The sequence below is a fragment of the Leuresthes tenuis genome, unplaced genomic scaffold, assembly GCF_036924035.1.
Source record: "Leuresthes tenuis unplaced genomic scaffold, fLeuTen1.0.hap1 SCAF_8, whole genome shotgun sequence".
Classification (NCBI taxonomy): Eukaryota; Metazoa; Chordata; class Actinopteri; order Atheriniformes; family Atherinopsidae; genus Leuresthes; species Leuresthes tenuis.
The window spans coordinates 6612542-6637426 of NW_027325362.1; the positions used below are offsets into that span (position 1 = coordinate 6612542).

The window sequence follows — 24885 nt, forward strand, 5'->3', positions numbered from 1 at the left end:
ATAAGTCAATGACTGTTTGCTGATGTTAACTTGTGAGTTTAATTACAATCACTTCTATAACAATGCGGCTGTGTGTGTTTTTATTTTTGCGTCTTCTTGTGATTTTGTGTGGATTTGCAGCTTTTTTATTTTTTATTTTTTTTAATCAGTTCTTTCTGACACCCTACAGGCCCTGCTCTGTATGCCATGTGCTTTCTTTTGGTTTTACTGTTGATTTAATGGCTAATTTGTCATCTGGCCAAAGGGAAACAGCTGGAAATGAGACCCTTTGCTTTCATCGGCACTGTACGATTCTGATAATGATGCTCTGTCCATGAAATTAAGTAGTCAATCTGTGTGAAATAGCAGAATAAACTGAGCAAAGCTGGAAAAAAGTGTTGTTGTAGCTCCAAATATTCCCTTTAAGCGATCTAGCTCCCGGACTAATTTGGCATTAACAAAGATCGTCTATTTTAAAGTCACGTAACTTTCCTAATACTACATTTGATAAACCGGAGACCGAGTCAGGGCTTTGGGTTGCGGTAGGTTAGGAGTTTAGTTATTACGATTCTGATAGGCTGGGTCATAACTGATCCAGTGTAGCACAAACCCACCTCTTCCCTGTCTGTAACGACGAGCCTTGCCTACTTCCTCAACTCCTCCACTGCACGATTAAGTGGTAACGGGAAATGCAGGACAGTAACACCTCTTCCTTTTTTCCCCGTCTCATGAAGAATGGTGAAGAGAGAAGATGGAGAACAGCGTTGCGGCATTGACAGACAAGCAGAGTGAATGAAAGCTGGTACATTTAAAGCCGTTGTTGTTATGTAGAGTTTGGCTGGTTTTAGATAGCATGCCAGCTTTAGGCTGTTTTTGACTGCTTGGTAGCGGTAGACAGCGGCTACACGAGCTAGCTGTTGGTCATGCTAGCGAATCAGTTGCTGTGACGGTAACAAAACAACAAACCGTTTGGGATTAGCTTTCCGTTTGCTCTTTTTACACTATAATTAAATTAATAGTGGCAGATAGCTTTGCGTTAATCGTGAACTAGTGTGCGCGTTTATACCGTTAATGATCACCTAATGTTTACATGACTTCACACATGTGTTCTTGTCAGCTGTCTGTCCAGGTTGAAGACGCTGGAGAAAAAGGTAGGATTTTTGCTATTTTAGCTTTACTGAGTACAAAACCAAGCAGGAAAGCTAGTGTCTTATGTTGTCAAATGAAAGGAGTGCTCAGTATTACATTAGCTATGTTATAAAAGGCAGTAGTTAATGTGTGTTGAGGCAAGGATTAAAGCAACGCCTAATCCCTTCTCCTCATCCTGAGGTGGCTCCTGAAGGCTCTTTGCTGTGGTTTACTGACTGAGGACAGTACAGAACACTTTACCGCCTGGTAGAAAGACCCTAAAGACCCTTTTTAAGGAATACTGGACGAGCATTTGTGTTCAAGTTCCTCAATTATTAACAGTCTGCAGAGTCAAAACAGCAGCCACAAGTGAGGAAGTCTTTTACCAGGTTTACAAAACAGGGAAGCTTGTGTAACATATAAACACAACAGGCTAGTGATTTGTAAGTGATTTAAACCTTATGTTGAACTCAACCTACTTCAAGATGCTGCAGAATTGATGTTTAAACATGTATTGTTTTGTGAAAGATATATGCTTATTTAGGATTGAATACTTTTAGTAAAAAGGGACAAAACCAATAAAAGCGTGTGTTTGGTCACCATGAAGCTTGGGCTAAAGAGGAAAGGGATCATCTGACTTGTTATGCTGCCGTCTTTTTTCAGATAAGATCTTATATAATTTTGCAAGACAGTGCCAAACTTGATTCTGTCCCAGCTTCCTTTTTTTTAAAACAGTGTTGCGTCACCTTTTAACATTTTATTCCACAGTAGTCTTTTTTTAGCTTTATTAGATATGAAACCAATGCAGTGGTTGACATATAATAATCAATAATTCATATGAAAATGTAAATCCATTGGTGAGGTATTAGTTGGATGGCTAAGGCTGCTCAGACACAACTCTGAACACAGGAAAAGCCAAAGTGTTTGTGTCTGAGAGCTTTTGTACACTAGTTGTTAAGCAAAGAGTGAATCTTTTGTCAACACTTAAAAAGTGATCAGTTAAACTCTTAAATCAAGCCCAAAGCAAACACAGCTGGTTCTAAATGATATCAGCTGAGTTTTTGTTCCCAGAGGCAGTTGTTTGTTATCCTAATGATTCACTTTTATTTCTTTTCCTCTACCAGACGCATGAAGCCTTCAGGTCCTGTTAGATTAACCCATGGAGCCAGACACCATACCCTTGCACTCGTCCTCCCCTCCTCCACTGGATTGTGATGGTGATGAAGGGGTGGGATCAGAGGAGGATGAGTTTGGGGACTTCTCTGTAGGAATTTCCTGCTCCTCTCTTGGACTTCCTGTTGCTCCAGAGTCACCATCGTTTTTTAAACAGCCCCCAACCATCAGAGAACCAGAGACCCATCAGCCTAATTCCAGCTTTTATCACCCAGTGGAAGAATCCCAACATACATCCACCGTGAAGTTGGACTCCAGCAGCGGACCTGCAGATGCGGAAAGTCAAAACTGCAATGCTGAATCCACGTTGTACCTCACAAATGGATTTGCTCAAGACCCCCATAAGTCTGGAGGTGCCTCTGTCATGGGTGCCTGTTCTCCCAAGGAGGAAATGGGGTTTGCTGACTTTACTGTGTTCACAGAGCAGGTGTCACACCCCTGGTGCTGTGGCTTCACAGAGCAGTGGGATCGCAAAGTGGGAGGCGCAGGCTTAAATTCAGGACAGGGCATTATTATGGAATCTGAGCCCAGATTCCATCATGTGTACAAGGCAAAGGAAGATGTCTGCATTATGGCCAAGCACTGTGAAAAGAGAGACGCCGCACTCGTGCAACCACCTCAGGACCACCATCAACCTCAGGAAGCTGCAGCAGCTTTGAATCTTGCAACTGGTGAGGAAGATCCAGGCATTCCTCAGGACGGTCAGGGGGAAAGGAGGCTCAGCTGTAGCTCTCTGCAAACCTCTGAGCTGCAGAGAGTTAAAGAGAACATCTCTGAGACAATGTATGAGTCTGCTTCAGATGACCTGGCATCCTTCTGTGATGATCTGTCATTTGAGGGTGCTTCTGCAGATTTGGAGCCAAATGTATCATCCCTTGGTTCTCAAGATGATCAGACTGATTGCGACCGGACTGACGATGACGAAGAAGAACCGGAAAACTGCAGAGAACGTGACTGTCTTTTCCGCATCAGTATGGCAAACCTTCGCTTGTCTGAGTCAGAGAAGGATTTTCAACACAGCAACCACTATGCGACTCAGGAAACTTCTGCTACCTCCAGCCAGTCCCAGTCTGGTACAAACCCAGAAGAAAAAATAGCTGACTTTACTGACAGAAGCCGTATACTCCACAGGGACCAAGAATTTGTTCAAACAGCTGATGCAGGGGTGCACATCCTGGGAAACCTCCCACCGAGTGACAGCTTTGCAGATTTCTGCTCGGCGCCCACGCAGGATGATGGAGAGGGGCTGTGGACAGACTTCAAGGACCAGAGTGCACAGGTGGAGGGAAAAACTTGGATGGGGTTCAGAGAGCCAGTCAGCAGCTTGCAGGCTGGTGGAGATGATGAGGAGGAGCTGAGGAGGGGGGAAGAGCTTGGAGCTAGGAGGAAGAACAGCTGTCAGGTAGGAGGAAAAACAGAAATCTCAACTGCCATCCTCATTACTGTCAATCATAATAATACTGCAAATGCAAACGTGAAAGGAAAGTTTGCATTTGATTTAATTGCTGTAGATATTTCATAAATCTTTATTCACTCTAAGTTCCTGGTGGGCAGATAAACAAAACCCAACTTAGAGTCATTTCTGTATATTTTGCTTCCAATCTTTTAAAGTGGTCTTCACCAATAGTTCTCCAGGCTTTCTGAGGGTCTTTCAAATTTTTCCATCGGACATTTGGCTGCTTTTTCACTCATTTTCAGTCCAGTCTTTGCACCTGACCATGTTTTTTTGGTGTTCGTTAAGCCATTTAACTCTGACCTATGACTCAAACACAAAGAAAAATGCACATAACTCAAAGGATGAGCCACTGTTGTGTCTACATATAACAGACAACTAAAATATAAAAAGATGCATCATTTGTTCTCATGTCTTTAGTTACATCTATGAAAAACACCAAAAATAACAGAAAATAGTGTTTTTGCTCCAACAAGGTGATTCCCAAAGTGCTGTTATCTGAAAACTTGGCATATCTCAGCATGGTGTGCAGTTCAGCTGATCCATCTACTGTTGGCCCAAGCCTCATCAGAAATGGTCTCCATGGAAGGGTGGCTGTCAAGAAGCCGTTCTTAAGGAAGGGAAACAGGGAGAAAAGGCTGAGCTATGCCAAATGACACAAGAAGTGGACTGAAAATCAGTGGCAACAGGTCTTATGGAGGGATGAATCCTCCCCAGAGCCCGGATCTCAGCATTATTGAAGCAGTGTGGGATCATCTGACAGAGAACGGAACAAAAGGCAGCCCACATCCAAAGAAGAGCTTTAGGATGTCCTTCAAGAAGCCTGGAGAACTATTCCTGAAGACTACTTAAATAAATGTCAGAAAGCTTGTCTCAGAGGGTTCAGGCTGTGTTGGAGAATGAAGATGCTCAGACCAAATGATGATGTTGGAGCTGGTTAGAATTGTACAAACTTTACATGGTGTGTTTCTACTCATATTTGCCTGTTTCAGTAAATCACTGCCATTATTTCCTGTTTTCCTGGTGATGTATATAGAGAAATTAGATGTAGCCATAGACTTTTGCAACTGCTGGTTAAAAAAGAAATGAACCATCTGTCTTTTGTCTGGACAGGCTTCATTGTCCTGCCGTGTTGAGCAGCTCTTCCAGTCCAGTTTTCCAGAAGTACTGGTCCCAGCTGCGGAAGTTCAGGAGGAGCAGCTGGTCCCCAGTGCTTTACTTCAAACCGAGCACCTCCCTCAGAGTGAGGATGACATACCAGAAGTCAGCCATACTCTGAGGTGAGAAAGATCTGGGGCCAATGCATGACGTTTTATTTATTTATATATATCTATATGTATTTTCCTAGTATGTTCTGAAATATGACATTTGATCAAATAATTAGCGTTACTTATATCAGTTCTTATATAATAGTCTCTTTTTGCTCAAGAAGATCTCGTGTGCGTTTATCAACTAAATGAATGAAGAAAGATAACCACAAATGTTCCACACTGAGAAGGCTGCGTACAGTTCAGATGTTCATTTATTGTTCACTAACCTTCACTGAACAATGTCCACATCAATTTGCAAGTGATTTTCATCACATTTGTTTATGCGGACATCACTAACTTATCTGCATAAGTTGCCACGGTAACAGCACAAGCTCAGTAGGAACATAGTTATTCTGGTGAGCGTTCTGGCAGCGTTCCAGGATTCTGACTTATTCAGACTTTGCCGGGGATAAAGCTTGCTGTCTCCATAGGCCCGCTAACATTAACCGTCGCCCTCAATTGGATTTCTTTTGTTTTGACTTTCGAAAATGATTCTGAATATAGTCTGGATCTGTCAATTCCCGGCTGGGACTTTTCTGTGTGGAGTCTGCATGTTCTCCCCGTGTATGCGTGGGTTCTCTCCGGGTTCTCCGGCTTCCTCCCACCGTCCAAAAACATGCAGGTTGGGTTAATTGGTGTCCTTAGGAGTGAGTGTGAGCGTATGTGTGGCTGTTTGTCTCTGTGTGGCCCTGTGATGGACTGGTTACCTGTCCAGGATGTACCCCGCCTCTCGCCTGGTGACCGCTGGGATCGGCTCCAGCCCCCCCGCGACCCGACCGACGGATTAAGCGGGTATAGAAAATAGATGGATAGTCTGGATCCGCTGAAACAGTTATCACTTTTGCACGACACCAGAACAAGCAAAATATTGTTAGTTTAGCCAAACCAGACCTTGTACGACCGAAATCGTATAAGACAGAGCTTCTCAGAACCAAACGCACCCAGAGGAAGCAGTTGTTTTTGTTTCTTTTCAGTCTAAACGTGTCAACTCGCAGTCGCTTAAAGCATTTCCAGACTCTATCCATCTATTATCAGTTATTTATCTTTTCTTTTTTTCTCACTTTCTCCCAGCATTCAGCAGACAATGTTGTGGCCACATCAGGACATCCACAGCTCAGTTGGCCTCCAGTTTCGGTGGGGTGGTTCCCATAGTAACAGAGCTCTGCTCAGGTGCCTTGGTGTGGACGCGAGGAACATTGTGAGTTTGGCATCACCTGCATCTTTACCAGTAACCCGGTCAGCATGTCACATATACACTGTTCATTCTTAATTTCCGTGTCTGCTCTCTGAAAGGTGTTTATCGGCACAAAGAAGCAGCCGGCGTCTGTGCCTGCTTATGCATCCAATCTGGTGAGTCTTCTGTTAGAAGTTTGACTTGTTTTTGAAGGATTTTACAAGCTGTAGAGATGTTTGAAGATGCCCAGCTTTGCCGCTGTGTGAAAGGAGAACTGTCGCACCGATTAGAATCAATATTCGCTGTTTCTGCAGGTGTCGATCATAGCCATCCATGCTTCAAACATTAGCTTTTTAAAAAATTAAACTTCATTCCAATGTAATGATTTATCAGGGAATGCTGGAGCCCACCAAAGACTCTGTGCCAGCTGTCTGTTCTCCGGGACACACAGCAGCCACAGCCCCTCCAGGACCCCGAGACAAACCGGACACCTCAAACCATTCAGTGCAGGTACGCTTACATTTGTCTTAATCTTTAATGACATTTTTAAAGATAAGTGTTTTTAGAAAGTTTGTGAATTCTCTCTCTGCAGGAGGATTTACCTTCCAGCCAGCTGGACTGGAGAAGCCGTGGCCTTAGCAGCTCTCAGGACGGTACGTCCCCTCGCCGAACCCCTCACTTCTGGGGTCGGAAGTAGACTCCCAGCCATACTATTTATGGCTGCTACTAAAAAGCCAAAAAGCTTCTCACTTCTTCAACAGCTTGTTCTGCTTCTTTGAATTCCTGCTATGTTTCTCCTCCACTCGCTCAGCTGCAGTGAGTCGTCACTTATTGTTGTCAACAGAACTAAAACTGAGATTCAAAGTGCAGCAGATGTACAACCAAATGGCAAAAGAATTCAACACCATTACAAGGGACAAACTCCATTTTGTCTCTCCTCATCTTTGAGGGAATGTATTTCAGTGTTTCAGTCCCATCCGTGATGGGAAGATTTTGAGTTGTACATCTTAAAGTGGTCATAAACAACATATACGCATTGTTTTGCTGCTTTAATGTTGCTTTAAAGTGTTAAAATGGTTAACTTCTGTCCACTGCTTGGCAATAAAACATCTGTATTTCTCCTCTGAAGCTGACAGTATCACACATTTGTTTGACGTGAAAGACTTTTGACTTTTTTAATCAAAGTATTTGTGCTCATACAGCGTGTTCTGACACATTTATTCTTTGCTCAGGAAAGTTTTGTTGATTTCAGGAGTGCAACATTTGGGCGGTTTTTGGATAGATATGATTTGAATTTATCTTAAAACTGAAATGAAAGATCGGTTGAGTATGTAATTCTGTCATTTTTATATATAATTAATAACAAATACACTTATAACGCTCTCTTTTTTGGGAGGGGCACAATTAAGCATGAGAGTCTTTGTTGGTGCTCCTTTTATAAAAGTTCATAGTTTATGCATATGTTGCATTCTAATCAAAATATTAACATTAATGTTAATTAGCTCGGCCGCAGAAACAGCTGTGATCTGCCTGAATGGAAGCGATTACAAAAAACCCCCCAAAAAAACTGCTTTGCTGCTGCATGTGTTTTAAAGAGGGTTCCACTAAAGTACATTAAATAAATAAATGTATCTCAGAAAGAATGTGTTGATTTTTCATGGCTGCTGAAAGACAAATGAACCATGTTTAAAAACATGAATTACTAGAATTTAAAAGAAGAACTTTTTGGTTTGTAGCATTCAGGGTGTCGTCTGTGTTTGTTTTTAAACGCTGAACTTCATATATTCTCATCAACACCCCCAAAAATACAAGCATTGACTGGCTGACCTGAACTGTAGAGTAATAACAAAGTATGGACAGTAGAGGGCAGTGTGGTCTCTGTGGGTGTGGTGTGGAAATCCAATTATGTATTGGATGATCATGTTTAGCCTATTTTGACTCATTAATTGTTTTTCATTTTATGTAAAATATTTTTGGGTTATACACTAAAAATCTGATATAAAGCTAAGCAAAGGCAGCAGCTGTCCAGTCTGCTGTCACTTTATGCAGTTTTTGTGCACTTTATCCTGCAAAATATGCTGAACAGGACAGAGTTTTGACAAACAACCGTTCACTGTAATCCATTTTCTGTGTTCTTTTTGCCGCACATCTGTAAATGCACATACAATCTTCATAATGATGAGTTGTGCCTTTATGCAAGCAGTTGTTTTCTACAAAGTGCTTAAATCTCCTTTCAAATGGTAAAATAATCTTTGGACCCTACAGTATAGTTTGACTGGAACCTTACTGGTCAAAATGAGACTCCACACACTGCAATAAGCATTATTTGGAAATCCTTGTAAATACTGAAATAAATCTGTTGATCCTCTGTGTGTTTGGTCTTGGTCTTTCTTCTTTCCTCAGATCTTCTCTTTCTCCAGTCATTTCACTTTGGTCTGTGGTTGAATGCAAAGTGGAGGTAGTTGTTTGTTTTTTACAGGGACATGATTGATTTTCCTGAACGGTCCAAGTTTTTAAGGTGTGCAGTGCCATGAAAATACTGTTTCTGACTTAAAATTGTGTCTCAGCTGTATCTCTGTTAAACTACTAGCTTCCTTCCTTTTGTTACCCAGATTTCTATGGCACAGAATGAGAACCTGAAACCCCGTTCCTTGGCTCTGTATTTTCTTAATATCTCATTATTTAGGCTTTAGGATGGTTTACTTTCAGAAATGTGTGATAACTGACATAAAAGATTTTAATTGGTTAACTAATCTTGTTTTCGGGATGAGTGTGCTACCAAATGATATGCAGTACAGGTACCAAACTCGTGGCAAATTTAGAGATGACTTAAAGACAAAACGGTGTGAAAAACATATGGGTTAGGATTTATAAGTTGTGCTATTTGTTAAGAAGAGAAGCAGTCCTCTGTAAATAACACACAGGTTTAAAGATTTAACATTTCCTCAGCTGACCCTCTCATAAAGAATATGGTGACACCTGAAAAAGATGACCCAGAACTTTACCGATAATTAAAAATTTAAATTTTGGTTTATATTTGCCTGCTTATGTCTTGGAGTAGGTGGGAAAGAAATAAATGGTCATGTGGTCATATTGACTTAAGCTCCCCTGATTCAAGTACCTTTGATAGATGCCCCGTGTCACACTAATCCCTAACAATTAGTAAGAGGACTGCTGTTAATGAATATACAGTGTCTTCAAAGCTATCTTAGTCCTTAATAGCTATATGAGTGCATTATTCCATCTTTAAGAGCTCAGGCTCTTGAATCTTTGTTTATGATTAAGTGCTTGTTTACCTCCTCTCCTTTAAAATGCGTGTAAATCAAGCTTCTCAAAACTGGACAGAAACCCTGGATGGTTGAGCTGTAACCGTTGTTGTGCCGGTGCTCAAGTGGTTGTCAGTACACTGCGACAGTTACTAAGTGCATCTGCAGTCATTTTAATACTTTTAGTATTCATGATGAATTTACAGAAGATGAGTCAGTCAGAAATGACAAAGCAGACGTCACAAACAGGTCACCAGGTCACAGCAGGAAAAGCACAGCAGTAACCGTTAAGATTGACGATGGCAGCAGTCTGTGTCTGGGAGCTCTGTGAAGGCTCCTGGAGCTTTTCCTGCTGCTGACCCGTTAGCTTTGATATGACAGGAACTCAAACACCATTTATGTGATTAATCACACCTGTAATCTTCCTGCTTTGACTGGTGAAACATCTGCTGTAGTTTACATTACAACCATCAGTGATACTGTGGGTTTACAAGGTGAAACTTTCTGCCAAATGTGGGTTAACTTTGGTGTTAAGCTGTGGAAGACTGTCTACATGTGACTAATTAATGGAAAACATGATTGAATTAAAGGAGAGGCACAGCGAGTATTTCCAAAAAGAGCTAATGCATGGTAACATTCAGTCATTTTCTGTGGACGTGTGGTGTAGAAGAGATGGTCGCCTTCAAAAAGCCTGTGTTTATATGGTGAAGGAAGAACTCTGCTGACACAGACTTGGTCGAACACAGAAGTATTCTGTTGTCAACCAGCTCTGTATCAGAATTACAGAATGATGCATCAAATCTGGAGAGATCCTCGAAGCCAAAAAGTCTGTCATCTCTCCCTCATTGGGGGTGCTTCTCCCCTTAAGAAGGGTAAAACCATCCCCCATTTGGTGAGCCTGGGTGGGCTCAGTAGTCTGGCTGAAAGATATATGTATATCTATATATCCCTGGTGTGGCTGTCCTGGACAGTCTTAACTGAGGGAGTTAAGCATGGGGTGTTTCTCCAGATGTTCATGTTTACCATTCTTCATCTCCTGTCTGGACACACCGAACACACGAACTTGATGCCTTTCTGAATCTCTGTTAAGTGTCAGACACTGCAGACGTATCAAAAGACATTTATTACATAGGTAAATGCATGTTTGAGCTAAATCTTCACCCTGTTATGTGTGGTGTGCACCAGTTATGGGTACAGGCTTTAATGCTTGATCATTAAAGTGTTGAGATCCGGTTGTTCTGGTAATCTGTGAGGGACATTTTGGTGACACGGTTTGGGTCCTAAAATCCAGTCTATTTTGCTTAGGAACCTTCATAACTGAGTGATTGACCTGGAAGTATCTGAATATTAGCCATGATAAGAGCTGTTCGAATTCTCTAACTGCTAAGGAAAGCAGCTCCAAAGCTGCTCCAATGTTTCCTTAATTATCTCCTTTTGCATAGCATACATAAGACCATCCGTTACGAGAGAAAGGAGGCATGCTGACAAAAAGCAGGAATTGAAAAAGTCCTACAGGATATAACTCTAATTTCAAGAAGCTGTGGAATAAGAGTTGCTCTTCTTTGGTAATTGTGCTCCTCCTGCTGGCAGATTTTTGCATCTTGCCTTAACTGTCAGTAAAGAAGCAGAATAAGTGAACCCAGGCCTTCAATTTCAAAGCATTTTGATCAGCCAACCATAAAGGAGCAGATCTACAGCTACAGTGCTGAAGTATTACCCTCCTTAAAGTGCAATCCTGTGGTTTTACTTGGCTTTAAACTGCTTTCCCCTCAAACACATTTCATCTGAATACTGTTTGTGAATGTATCTTATGCTATATTTAAGTCAGATGTTAGAGAGAATGATTTTCATGGGTGTTTGAGAAGTACTGAGCATGCAAAGTGGTTTTCGAGACAATGTTTGGAAACTTATTTGTCTTTTTTCTGCAAGCTGGTAATGGCATTCAAGCATACAGGCCAATTTGTACAGTTAAGATGAGTCAGATCAAGACACTATTCTTTATATAGCACATTTAAAAACAAACCAGGTTGAGTGCATCCCCAAAAAAATAATGTGTCATAAGAAATAACAGAAAATCTACAAGGAAGATCAAATTTCTCAAATTGCAAATTACAAAGTAAATTACAGTGGTAGCAGATTTAATGTAAAGAGGTAAGCTGGTCCATAATAACTGCAAAATAGGGCTTCACTATTGCTATGGCTCTTAACTGGAAGAAGTTGGATCTAACAAAAGAGGAGATCTGCTTTTTAAATTCAGAGATATGCACTAAGATTCTTTCTTTCTATTTAAGGAAGTTTAAACTTATCCATGACTTAATGCCATTCAGCCAAGCATGTTGAGGTTGCAGCGAACACTTTAGTGACATGAAAATGATTTCTTAGATGGCCTTAAACAAATTTCTATCAGTGTTATTGATTATCAGCATTTTTCTTTTATTTCCTGCCCACATTCTCTATTTTGTTCATAGTTATTTGTCCATTTTTGTGATCTTTTTAAAAAATATATTACAAGAGTTATTACATATTTGATTTTTTTTATAGAGAGCCACGATTGTTATTGGGGGATTTGGCACTTCTTTTACATACGTGTGACCCTCGGAATGAAGAAATGGAATTTAGATTAATTTTCAAGCAATTTATTTTTGTCTTTAGGTAAATGGTCTTTTCTATGGGCCTCAGAGGTTGAAAACATTTAATTCCTCGACCAACTGGAATCTCATTAAACTCCTATTTTAAATAATTTCTAATCAATCTAAATGATTGCGTTTTTTGTAAGAATCTAAACATCGTGGAGGCAGTGGCTGGCTGTCATTTGAGCGGCTCCGTCACACACCGGATGAGCACCCTTCCCTTCCTCCTCTCGGCCGGGTTGGTGTGTCTTCCTTCCGGCTTGCCGAAGAAAGTTGAGGAAGGTTCAGCGGCAACTGGGCTTTTACATAATGGACAGCCAGGGAAGGAAAGTGGTGGTCTGTGACAATGGAACCGGAGTAAGTTTATAGTTGTGACTCAGTGTCTTGTCGACTCGTGGTTTGGGTTAAAAGGAGCCGTTATGTCGAACGATTTGCTGAAACAGGAAGTGGGGCTGTCAGCGTCTAAGCTAGCTAGCTCTAACTGGGTGTGTAGCTAGCTAGCTTGTTAGCCAGCTAATTTTCATTCATCCAGACTTGACACGGAAATGGCACGCAGAGTTGGCGCAAATGACAGGACAAAAGCTTAATTTATTGGTCTAACTGTAGTTCTCATATCTGCAAATCAGTCCAAGTCGAAGCAAACGAGTAATTGCTCATTTGTAACCAACGATAACTAAGCTAAAGCTGCTAGCTTGATTGCTAGGCTAGGTTAAACAGCTGTATGTCTGGCTCAAACTGTCTGCGAGCTGCGTCAGTGATTTCAGCGATTTTTTTTTCTTCTCGGCAACCACCCGGAATGTGCAGATTCGTTGTTTCTGCTTTTCAATTTGGTTTTCTCATCAATTAAAGCAGCTAGTTTTTTTGTGCAGACACCCATCGATTTCTGGGTGTAATGCTCTTTAGGCCGTGTCAGGTGAATGAAGAACCTTCTTTAGGTTCTCTCAACTTCGCCTATTAAATGTCACCTGGTGACGAATAGTAGCGTGCGTTAGCCTGGGGAAGACCTACAAGCGCATTCGTGGGTTAACAATTTTGTTTTTACGTGTTCTTAATTGACATATTCGCTGCTGTTGACTGTGCGATGGGGATTTTAGGAAGTCGTAGGTGTTCTGTATGAAATATTACGAAACAACCATCGCCCAACCTTCAACCAAAAAATTGGCGAACCTTGCATCAAGTTACATTTTGGTTGTCTGTTTTTTTCACAATCTTGCTTCCAGGCGTAATTACCCATATAGAATGAGTACAGGGGGATATCCGTGTAGCTGAGTTGTCTTTATTCTTTGTTAAAATAAGCACTTTTAGCGCCAGCCACTATATAATATGCACTAAATTGGCCTTTGTATATGCTTTGGATTTTCTCACTGCACACATATAGCACTGCCTCTTTTGGAGTGCAGAGACTTCCCTTTTCTTAACTGTTCAGCCTTCAAAGAGGATGTTGGCTCAGCATGTTACTGACTAATAAGGTTTTTTGAGATGTGACTTTTGCAAAGCCAAAAAAAAAACCTCCCCCATGTCATAGTTAAACTGAGAAGTCAAAAGGAAGTGAGTAAACCACCACCACTTATATCAGATACTGTCAGAGCCCTGGCATATTGTTCTTGTTTCACAAGTCAAATTCAGTCATTTACTTTACTGTACATAGCAACAAGCACATACACATGTTAAACAAAATGACACTGATAATGATGATCCCTTGAGTTGTTCCGTTCAGTCTCTCCTCAAAAGCCTCCATGAAAGATGAGCTGATGATCATTAACCAAATGTTTCAGCTAAGCACATTGATTCTTAAAAGATAAATCGGCTCACTGAATTAATTTTGGAGTTTATTTATTGACGTTTGCAGTTCCGATAAAAGTCTCAAATCGTCATATTTAGCCTGTGATTGTTCTCATAAATGCAGCACACGCACACAGTTGTGATGCTGTCTTATTCAGGGCTCAATAAAAGGTCAATTTATTATGTCATTGTTGTAAAATCGTCTGGTGTTTAACTGATGGAGCTCAGATGCTATCTTTTCCTGGTCGGAAGTGCCGTTGTGTAGTTCAGCGATGCTGTCATTTGAGCTTCTGAAACTGAGCAGTAACGACCTCTACCTGCTCTACCAGTATCTCTGGGTGATGTTAAAAGTAGTCCCCTATTGCCAAATATTTCTTGTTGAGGTAATAAATCAAATAAAGTTTGATATTTGAGTCTTAGTAACATCTAATTTGTCGGTATTAAGACCGGAGAGCTTTTTGAAAAGCATGGATGTACTATATTATTAACTTTAATTTAAAGAACTTTATTTCTTTTTAAAGGTTTTGTGTAAACAGGAGGCTTGTTTTTTTTTTTTTTTTTTACCTAATAAGGTCAGCTGTCATATGAAAGACCGCAGTGATGTTGTCTTGCTGTTAATCTCATAAGCACTTCAAAGTATTTTCCATTCACTTCCTCTTTCTTATCTTACCCTTATAGTTTGTCAAGTGTGGCTATGGAGGCTCCAACTTTCCAGAGCACATCTTCCCTGCGCTTGTTGGGAGGCCCATCATTCGCTCAACAGCCAAAGTGGGAAACATTGAGATCAAGGTACGAACTGGTTGTCCTGGTGTCCCTGGAGTGATTGTGTAATCCAACCAGAAAGTCTTTGTTTATCTTATCTTTTCAGGAAAAGACAGAACTAGGTGTTGAAATATAAATGAAATTTAGTTTCTTATACAAGCATAATGGCCAAAACCGTATGTTGTCCAAATTGAAGTTTCAGATGTTATCTTATGTTGGCTTATTCTGTAGTAGCTTCTGTAGTTTGAGCAAACTTTGGTAGGCAGCAGAGATCTGTTATTTTAGCACGCCACCTGTCTCTATCTTTCTCATGTCCCTTTTCCTTGCTTGTTTGCAATTATTTTTCTTTTGTTCATCTTATTTTTATTTCTTTTATACCTGCCTTCTTCTTCCACCATGTTTTGTTCTCCCTCGGTGAAGTAGAATGCCCAGAAGATGGTAAGTTCAGGTTGGTGTGTGCCTCCTGTTCTTGCCTGCTGCTGAGAGTTGTTGTGCTATGCTCTCTACTGAAAATGAACCCTTTTCCTTGTGTTTGATCTATTATAATTATTCTTGTTGTGTTGTTGTTGACTTCTTTCTTCATTTGTTTTCCTTCATCTTTTTTTTCTTCCCCCCTATTCTGATGCCATTTCACTACACCTGTTTGCTGATTTTCGTTGTTAAATTTGGGTGTTATGGGCCAAATGAGTGGCAGGGAGTTTGGTAGATGGGCATCACTTTGTGTTAATGTACTCCTTCCTACAGGCGGAAAGTGTTAGCAGAAATAGCTGCGATGAATCAGAGACCAGCTGTTATCGATGGAGTGCTAAAAGAGATTTTGGACCGGTTCCATTTTCAGAGCCTCTGATCTCCTCGTGCGCCCTGACAGCTAAATGCCCCCCCCTCCCCTCAATCCTACTGCAGCTTTCAGCAGAAAAGAAATTAAAATGTCAGCTCCAGCTGGAACACTTGCTTCCAAATGACACATTTTCTGCATCTGTCTGTGTTACTGATCTTTTTAGCCTGCCATTATGTAGCAGAGAACAGTTATCAAGTGATGTCCACGTAGTAGCGGGGGTCTTCACTAAACTGGAAGTGTTTCTCGTCTTATTTTCAAGCACGGAGGAAGTGTCCATGCTTAAGGATGCATGGCAGACAGCTGAGAATCAGAGACAGAAGCACATCTGTTTCCTGGTTTTACTTTTTCACTTTTTTCTTTTATTGAGACCATATGGAGGCGATGCCTGTGACTGGTACTTTGTTAATGCCAAAGCGCACAGGATGAACCCATAAAATGGCTGCCTTCAGTTGGCTTTTGATGTCTCCAAGTGGAACGTGAGATGCTTGACTGTGTGGCTAACACTGAGCTCTAACCCAGCAGCTGTTTACATTGCCAGGCTGCCTTGCATGTGGATAGTTGAATGGGGATAAAACGAGTGGTTTACTGTTGCTGAGGGGAAGTGTTTCCAGGTGTAAATGCATGGAAAATGATGCCTTGTGCTGCATGCTGGGTAACTGAGTTTAAAACCAAGGTGCTACATGACTGCAGCTGTGACAGATGGCTCCAGATTTTCTGATTTCAGTTGACCAGCTGGCAAGTTGAAGTGATTGTATTCATTGCTCGGTTCTCCCAGTGACACTGAATGATCCAAACTGGGCTTCACAGAATGGAAGGCTATGATGACCTTCTTCTATAAATATTTCTCTTTGTTAACTCCTTTTCTCCAGGATCTGATGGTGGGTGATGAGGCCAGTGAGCTGCGCTCCATGTTGGAGGTGAACTACCCCATGGAGAATGGTATAGTCAGGAACTGGGACGACATGAAACACCTGTGGGACTACACCTTCGGCCCAGAGAAGCTCAACATTGACTCCCGCAACTGCAAGATCCTGCTGACCGAGCCCCCCATGAACCCCACCAAGAACCGTGAGAAAATCATTGAGGTACAGTGACGCATACGTCTGCTTTTGTGCCGTTTGAAGCTATTTTTGTTTGTGTGAGGGAGAAGAAAGGGCTTGGGCTTTATTTGAGTCAGCATCTGGCAGCCATTTGTGGTGAATGTATTTAGTTTTCTCTGATAGCAGAAGGGTTAGGGTACCAGTCCGGTATTTCCCCTGAATTATTTAATTATGTGTTAATTGTGCATTATGTTGCAGACATGATTTCGCACACATATTGCTGACTCTGTTTTTAATTCTGTTTTTGTTTCTCTTATTACACCTTCTGATCCCTGCCACAGGTGATGTTTGAGACCTACCAGTTTGCAGGAGTCTACATCGCTATCCAGGCCGTGCTGACACTGTATGCCCAAGGTAAGAAGACACGCCTCGGCTGCAAGTTTAGTCTAACAAGACGTGCCACAGCTTTCACATTTCAGAAATTTCTCTGGAGTTCCTCGTTCCCTAACCCCTTTCCTACTAACTAGTTACCTTGATAGCAAACTGATAGTTGCTATTAATTAGAAGTCACTTATTCAAGGGGGTGTGATTAGTTAACAAGATGACTGTTATTAGCCTCATTCCAGTTACAATCTATAAAGCATTAGCCGATGAGTCTAACCCCTCGGATGGGTGGTGCTTCAACACTCACTCCCATGTGCGGTCTGTGCAGCTTTCCACCGTTTTTTGTCTGAATTTATTGCTGACTTTTATGAAGACTTGTTAGCAGTGGATTGTTGTATTTCATGTGTTATCTTTCCAGGTTCTGTGTGTTAACCTTGCTTGATAGAATTGTAGATGATTAACTGCACTGTGTGTGCATCTCAGGCCTTCTCACTGGTGTGGTGGTGGACTCGGGCGATGGTGTGACACACATTTGCCCGGTGTATGAGGGCTTCAGTCTGCCCCATCTGACGAGACGCCTCGACATTGCAGGCAGGGACATCACCCGCTACCTCATTAAGGTATCCAGTCAGTAACGTAGAAATAATTTTAGGTACTCTTTAGATGCCCAATCTATCACCAAGTTTAACACCCCATCTTTCTGCCCTTTGTGTCCCCTCTATCTGCAGTTGTTGCTGTTGAGGGGTTACGCCTTCAACCACTCTGCGGACTTTGAGACGGTGCGCATGATGAAGGAGAAGCTGTGCTACGTGGGCTACAACATCGAGCAGGAGCAGAAGCTGGCGCTGGAGACCACTGTGCTGGTGGAATCATACACGGTAGCTACTTGCATGTTTGCTTTTAGCAATAATTTCACAGTTTGAAATGATCACGCAGTTACCTTTTCAATCTAACTTGCTAGCTAACTGTTAGAGAAGTGAGCAATGTATGAGTCATCAGCTCCCAGCTGGTGGGTACAGTCATTCTGAACTCCTACAAAAGAGTTGAGTATATGTGTCATTTTAAAGAGCTCTTTGTGTAGTCAGGGGTCAGCACTACAGAACAGGATTAGTGGGTTCAACTCGCTGGTTCTTCATCGTCAGGAAGATGTCTCTCTTCATACCAGAGTGTATCACCATGGAAACTTGTGCTTTACCAATCAATCCTCTTGTTAAATCAATTTAGACTGTATTTAATTATTAATTCCTTGCTGTCCCTTCAAGTAGTTTGTTGTTCCTCTGAGAAGTATACAGATCTAGATTCATGCTTTAATTGGTCAAGATTACCAGAGTCAAAAAGCTGGGCTTGACTTACAGTTAATAACCGGCATTGTGACATGCTTCAGCTGTATTTTGACCACGGGAACGGTTTTCCAGGAAATAGCTCCTTATTGGGGTTTGTTTTCCTAACCCCCTCCATTTCCACCATATGAGCCAAGGGCTAAATGGAGTTCCAGGGGAGATATTTTACCCAGAACTCTGCCCTGGTAGGGAGATGGTACTTTTGAAACTTTGGTGTGGGGCTTGGAGTGGTGAGAATTTCTCATTGGTCTAGCATATCCAGTGTTTTGTTTCCCTTCTGTCACGAGTATCTCGCATTTAATCTCCACCATGCTTTTTTTTTTTTTTTTTTTAAATCTGTGAACTGTTCGTTTAACCTACCAGCAGACTAACAGTGAGTCAGAGCAGTGAGTCAGAGCAATTAAGAACAAATCTTTGATTTAAGATCTGTGCTGATGCACAAATAAAAACATGCACAGCTCCTTAACTTTAGAGTTTATACAGCTGAGGTGCATTTCCTTGTTTTACTGCTGAGTTTTTGTGTAGGTTGCTGTGGTCGGAGCCGCTGCCTGACATTCAATTTTAACAGACCTAATGCGGCTAATCTACTTCTTTAAAAAAAAAAAAAAAAAGCCCTGGGTTGTTCAAGTCCCAGGTGCTTTTGATTGAAATCGGAAGATACCCAGATTATGTTGAGCCTTCTTCATCGAACAGATCCCTGGTCTTTGTGGTTGTTATTTCATAAGTTGTCCATTAGACATGAGGACCAGCATGACAAGCTCTTCAGAAAAAAACAGGAGTTGCTGCCCTCAAATGGACATGGAGTGCATTAAATCCTCATTTGTTATCAAAAAGTGGGGGGGGAAATGATCAAAAAGAGACGGATTAGAAATCTCAAGAACATTTAAATTAAGACCAGACAAAAAGGAGGATAAAAGAAGTAATTTTTTCCATTCCAACGAATATATTTCCCCTCCTTTGATGATCATGTTAACCCTGATATCTTTTCAAGACACATGCCGTGCGACCCGCCCACGGTGCGCGTTTCCTGCCATCAGCTCTTTGGTAAATAAAACAAGAATAAGAAAAGCCTCCTTTGAGAGAACTAGAATTAAACTTGATACATAAAGGCAAGATAAAAGAATAATGATGATGTTATTTATGAGCTGTAGGTGTACCGTAACAGATTTTATAAAAAAAAATGTATAAACTGGGATGTCCATATTTTATAAGACCCTTTCAGCATCTATTTTAAGTTGGGTGTTTTTTATAAGTCAGTATAATCACAGCCCTCAGGAGAATCACATTTTTGTTTAGTTTACTTTTTCATGTAAAATTAGCTCTTTCCGTGCCCACCACATGTGCACAAGTTTCATATTTCTGCCTGAAATAGCATCGTCGTACAGAGTAGTCCCCTCAAAGGATTTGTTATTCAGAAGTGACTGTGTTTTTAAGTATTCAAAATGAATGGAGTAACTAAATCTGGTCCAGCACAGAGCTAAGTAGACTACCACATGTAAGTTGTTGGCTGCTTAAGGACAGGGCAGTGCCGCTGACTAACTGTTTTCTCTGGGACTCAAACATTTGGGGGTGCAGCGCTCTTCCATCAGGCTTGCTTTTCTTTCCAGGGTCCTTTTTCCCTGCAGCGGGAACCACAGAATCTAAACGTTGATGCTGAAGTCTGTGTTACTGCACGCCTTGCCGAGCACATGTTGTGTCTCGAAGCTCACTGTGACCATGTGTGTTTTGGTTAGTGTAGGCGAGTGAGTGTGCAGAGTGTGCTGAAACAAGGAGGGCAATGTAACTGTGGCCGAAGGGCCCTGAACTGTGCGTTACATCATTTCCTGTGCAGCCACTTTGTGGTGATGGCTTCCTCCCACTGCCCTCTGCTGAATGAAGCCTTTTTATAGTGACACACATTCACTCTACCTAGTTTGGAGCCGACAGTCTGTGCTCTAACGTGCTGTTCAGAAGATTTTAGTTTTCATTAGGAGTCAAAACGTTTGTTTTAATTTGTTCTATTAAAAAGTTACAACTCAAGTTCAGGACTATTGTTAACGCTTGTAATTAGGAATTTCACCCTCAGGGACTCGTGTACATTAAACCCATCTCTTCAGTGGTGTCATACTCTCTTTTATCCTCTCTTTTCATCTCATTCCTCCCACACATCTCCAGCTGCCAGATGGCCGTGTGATCAAGGTGGGAGGAGAGCGGTTTGAGGCCCCCGAGGCTCTGTTCCAGCCCCACCTCATCAACGTGGAGGGTGTCGGAGTGGCTGAACTCCTCTTCAACACCATCCAAGCAGCTGATATAGACACCAGGTGAGGCCAGTAAACGTGCACACACCGTGCGCTACCAGTAAAGATGCAACAGCAAATGCTTTCGTCTGCACAAGCACACACGCATACATTTAGGCGGCGATGGTTTTAATGCTAAGGGGCGGAGTCAGATGCACAGAGCTGTTGTTATTAATAAATAATGAATGTATGTCTGAAAGAGTTACGCCGGTCATGAAGGTTTAAAACTTCCACATTTGTAAACTCTAAATGAGAAAACATGCATGTTAATGAGGAAGTTAGCTGCACAGTTTGTTATTTTAAGATGTTTCTCCTCCTGCTCAGCCTTTATTTGCCCTCACCGTTGTCGGTTTCTCTGTCATCAGGCCTGAGTTTTACAAACACATCGTGTTGTCGGGAGGCTCCACCATGTACCCGGGCCTGCCGTCTCGACTGGAGAGAGAACTCAAGCAGCTGTACCTGGAGCGTGTGCTCAAGGGAGACGTGGACAAGCTTTCGGTGAGAAACTTAACACCTCTTCTATAATTGACTGTGAGACAAGCTTTGCAGAGTTGGACCTAAAACCGCTCTGATGTGGTTTACAGTGTGACTTTGAAAAACGGGGCCGTTTATTTTAGTTCTTGTTTGCTCGTAGGTTTTGGTTGTGCTGCGACCAGTCTAAATTTATTTTATTAGGTATTTTTAAAAAAAGAGGGGGCTGAACTTACTGGTAAACTTATATTAACTAAACACTGTCTTTACTGGACGCAGCCTCTCACCTGGTGTGAATTAATATTTCCAGCTCTTTCTCTGGGTTTGTTTAAGTTTGCCTGGGTGGGGTTTTCCACACGTGAGAGCCTGAGAGGTGCAACTACTATAAACTTATATACTGACTCAGAAGTGATGCTTTTGTCTCCACACAACTGCCTCTCATTAAAATGAACGAATAACCTGAAGTTGTGTTTGTGAAATGTGTTTGAAACACTTTTGCAAGCTTTGGAAACAAAGTTGAGGATTTTATCCCTTACTCTGATGTAGTGTACATTAATCACCACCAGGTGGTGCAAGAGGCCAACAGACATTCATCAGCAGCGCTTTACAAGCAGAGCGCTTCAATAACTTATCAGAAGTTCACTCTAATAGATATTTGCTTTGGGAAAATAGTAGTGTTACATTTTCATGTCTTTATCCCAAAGACACAGAATTGCTTTGTAAACACATGTTATACTTATTTAAAAGTGAGACTTTGTGTTTTTGTATCTTGGCTGCAACAGCTGTAGGCCACACTTGTCTCAAAATTGTTTCTCTGTGAGGAATGAAAGTCTGGAATGGCATTTTATGAAAAATGATGCAATTGTGCAAGGCATCGTATATGTTTTATAGGAAATACTTTGCAGCTGCAATGGAAGAGAAACGGCTGTTTAGTTTCTTCTTTTCTCTGCCAGATTATCACTAAAGATGCTTCCGCTACTTGTAGATTGCCCATTAAGCTTTTTGTTTGTTACAACGTTTAGACAGTCTGATGAGCAGCAAACAGGAGCTGCATCCCTCACCCTATTTGGTGAAAATCTGACTGTTTGGACATACTGGGTCCACATACGGTACAAAAGCGGATTTTTCAAGGAGCGGTTTAAATTGATAATTTTTTTCCTTTGGTTTTTCTGTCTTTGTCACTTCTTGATGAAGGTGACTTGAATCTGACCGTCATGGTCAAGAGGCCCCCCAAATGTTTTGAGATGGAAAAATAGATATTATGAGTACATGATGTGGAAGATTGACGACGAACTGCCAAAGAAATGACCAGAGTCTGCACCTTCCACGGACTCTGCCAAGCAGTTCAGTGTCTTTTAGCTGATTGTTTTGGTCTTTAAACATCAGAATAGTTTTGATTAAGTCAGATAACTCTCGCCAATGTTAATTCCACAAGGGAAAGTATTCAACTTTTGACCAAAATCTGATTCCTAATAAATGTCATTACTTCTTAAATCTATCGGGTGTCAAAACTGGCCAAACGCTGTGCGAGAACGCTGTGCGAGAACGCTGTGCGAGAACGCTGTGCGAGAACGCTATACAAACTAATGTATTTAGTGTCACAATCGTACTTGGGTGAAGTTTGTTCCCTCTTTTGTCTCTTTTCTTTGACATTTTAGTGACAAATGGTAAAAGTTTAATCCCAAATGTCTTTTATTGCTTACCAAAAGCATTATAGTTGGACCGACAATGCTTCACACATATAGATTAAATATGGTTTTGTTTGGGTGGGTTGTTGGCACCTGAAGCAGATTTTTTTCATTTATTTTTTATTCCTGAACAGGTGTCAGCAGCTCCATCTGAGCGTTAGTGAGCTACTTATGGTCTCATGACTTCTTATTCTTCTGATTTTTGTGCCACAAACCTGGTCCTGGTCGCATGAAACTCATTGAAAGAGCTGAGAAAAGCATGACCCTGTAACAGCCAGTGCCTTTGCGTCACTGCTTGTCCACTTACTTTGATGAGGCCCAGCTGAAATGTTTCTTTTATTCCTGTGGGTTGAGTTTTGATGCAGATCTCCTTCGCACTGATTAGAGAAACATGAAAACCTTCATCGGGGAACTTTCAGCCGCATCATGAACTTATTATACGCCTCCGTGTCCCCTGTCTCGTAGAAATTTAAGATCCGGATCGAGGATCCTCCCAGGCGAAAGCACATGGTGTTCCTGGGCGGAGCGGTGCTGGCCGACATCATGAAGGACAAGGACAACTTCTGGCTGACCCGGGAGGAGTACCAGGAGAAAGGAGTCCGCGTGCTGGAAAAACTCGGAGTCACCGTCAGATAAAGCACCGGACGGACAGAACGCACACACAACACATGAAACACACATTCACAGTACACACACATTTCCCCTCTCGCCCACATCGCAGAGTATATATCTATTTATCCCTCTTCTTCTTTGTTTCGGCTCTTGATTCTCCTCAAACATCAGAGAGAATTGAGCCTTCACCTCCTCCTCCTATCCGCTGCTTCTTCTCTGCTCTCCCGGTTGAGGCTTGGCTCACACTTTTCCTCACGAGCCCCAAGAACTAATTTCATCTTTGCAGATCTCCAGTGAAACCCTCACTTGACTTATTAGTCCAAATTGCAGGGTTATTGTTGCCCTGGTGGCGCATTCTCATTGAGTGACGGTTAAAACCACAGCAGATGCTACCTGCAAATAGGTTTGTTGTGAATTGAATTTGGCAGGTGATCCCACCAGCTGCAGCTGAAAGTTTAGTTTCCTCCCTTTGTCAAACCTGTAGAGGGGATAAAATGATGCAAAAGCCACACAATCACAGCCCATCACAAACAGCCACGGCCGCTTTCAGCATCTGTTCCAGGTGAGCGCGAACTGATCACATTTTTATGTCCGTTTTTATAAATGATATCACGACTTTTCTTTTCTGGGAGAGGGATTACTTTGTTTTTTGCTTCTTTTCTTTTTGTTGGATGTATGAGTTCAGTTTATATCTTGAAATTTGATATTTTTTTCCATTAACTTTACTTTTGTTGCTGTGCACTACTACCATTGTAAATGGCGTGTATCGTGGTGACAGAAATTCCTCCATGTTTTTTTTTTTTTTGTTAATTATTATGAAGAATTGATGGTTGATTCATAAAGGGACAAATACACGACATTAAAGCCCCTGAGCTTGACATCGGGTGTGTGACGGTACTTTGGGGGTTAGCGGGTGGTCAGATGGTGATAGGATGTGGGAGGGGGGGGTTCCTATTTGTTCTTCAAACTGCCTCGCCTCTGCCTCCTCTGGATGTAAAACTCAAGCTTGAATGAATGGATGCGAGCAGTTGCAGCAATATTTCAAACTGTGGCGACACTCTTAGTACCTTACGTGTTGTATCCTCTCAGATCCACCAAAGTGTGGAGGCAGTTGCAGGTTAAGGATCAGATCTATTTGAATCAAAACTTGGAAAATAAATCTGTATCTTATTGAAGTTGAAACGTTGTTGAGACCATATTTAAGTTCTCCAGTCTTTGACTCCCAGCGGTTGACTTAACGATTACTGGAGGCACTTCTATTTTGAGTAAGATAAATGTGTATATTTTTTTTTCTCCTCTTTCCATGAACGTCTATCCAGTGCCAAGTGCAGTTAATGTTAACTGGATCTCTCATGTTTTAATGTCTTTCTTTTTGTCACTGTTTTGTTTTTATTTTCCTGTATTGTTCATAGCATAACTGCCTAACGCTGATTTAAATAAAGAAAGGTGATTTATAAGGATTGTTGTGCAGCTTGGTCTTTATGCTTGGGGAGCAGCTGGTGTGCAGCGTGGCGTCGTTCGGATTTCACTGGCCAGCAAGTCGACCACATTTCTGCTTGGAAAAAATAATTTTGCAGTA

The 24885-nt window shown here is 41.6% G+C and overlaps 2 protein-coding genes across 2 annotated transcripts; both read left to right on the forward strand.

Moving 5' to 3' along the window:
• The first annotated feature begins 661 nt into the window (after nucleotides 1-661).
• On the forward strand, nucleotides 662-8589 carry aftphb (aftiphilin b). Its single transcript, XM_072390611.1, has 7 exons — nucleotides 662-1130; nucleotides 2232-3682; nucleotides 4847-5013; nucleotides 6115-6241; nucleotides 6337-6393; nucleotides 6611-6727; nucleotides 6810-8589. The coding sequence occupies exons 2-7, from the start codon at nucleotides 2267-2269 to the stop codon at nucleotides 6912-6914; spliced, it is 1989 nt and encodes a 662-aa protein (XP_072246712.1). The 5' UTR covers nucleotides 662-1130; nucleotides 2232-2266; the 3' UTR covers nucleotides 6915-8589.
• A 3745-nt stretch (nucleotides 8590-12334) lies between these two features.
• Nucleotides 12335-24763, forward strand: actr2b (actin related protein 2b). The gene is made up of 9 exons (XM_072390612.1): nucleotides 12335-12470; nucleotides 14574-14684; nucleotides 16365-16580; nucleotides 16877-16949; nucleotides 17403-17539; nucleotides 17648-17797; nucleotides 20414-20559; nucleotides 20901-21033; nucleotides 23160-24763. Exons 1-9 carry the CDS (start codon nucleotides 12423-12425, stop codon nucleotides 23328-23330), a joined length of 1185 nt encoding a protein of 394 aa, XP_072246713.1. The 5' UTR covers nucleotides 12335-12422; the 3' UTR covers nucleotides 23331-24763.
• The last annotated feature ends 122 nt before the right edge of the window (nucleotides 24764-24885 follow it).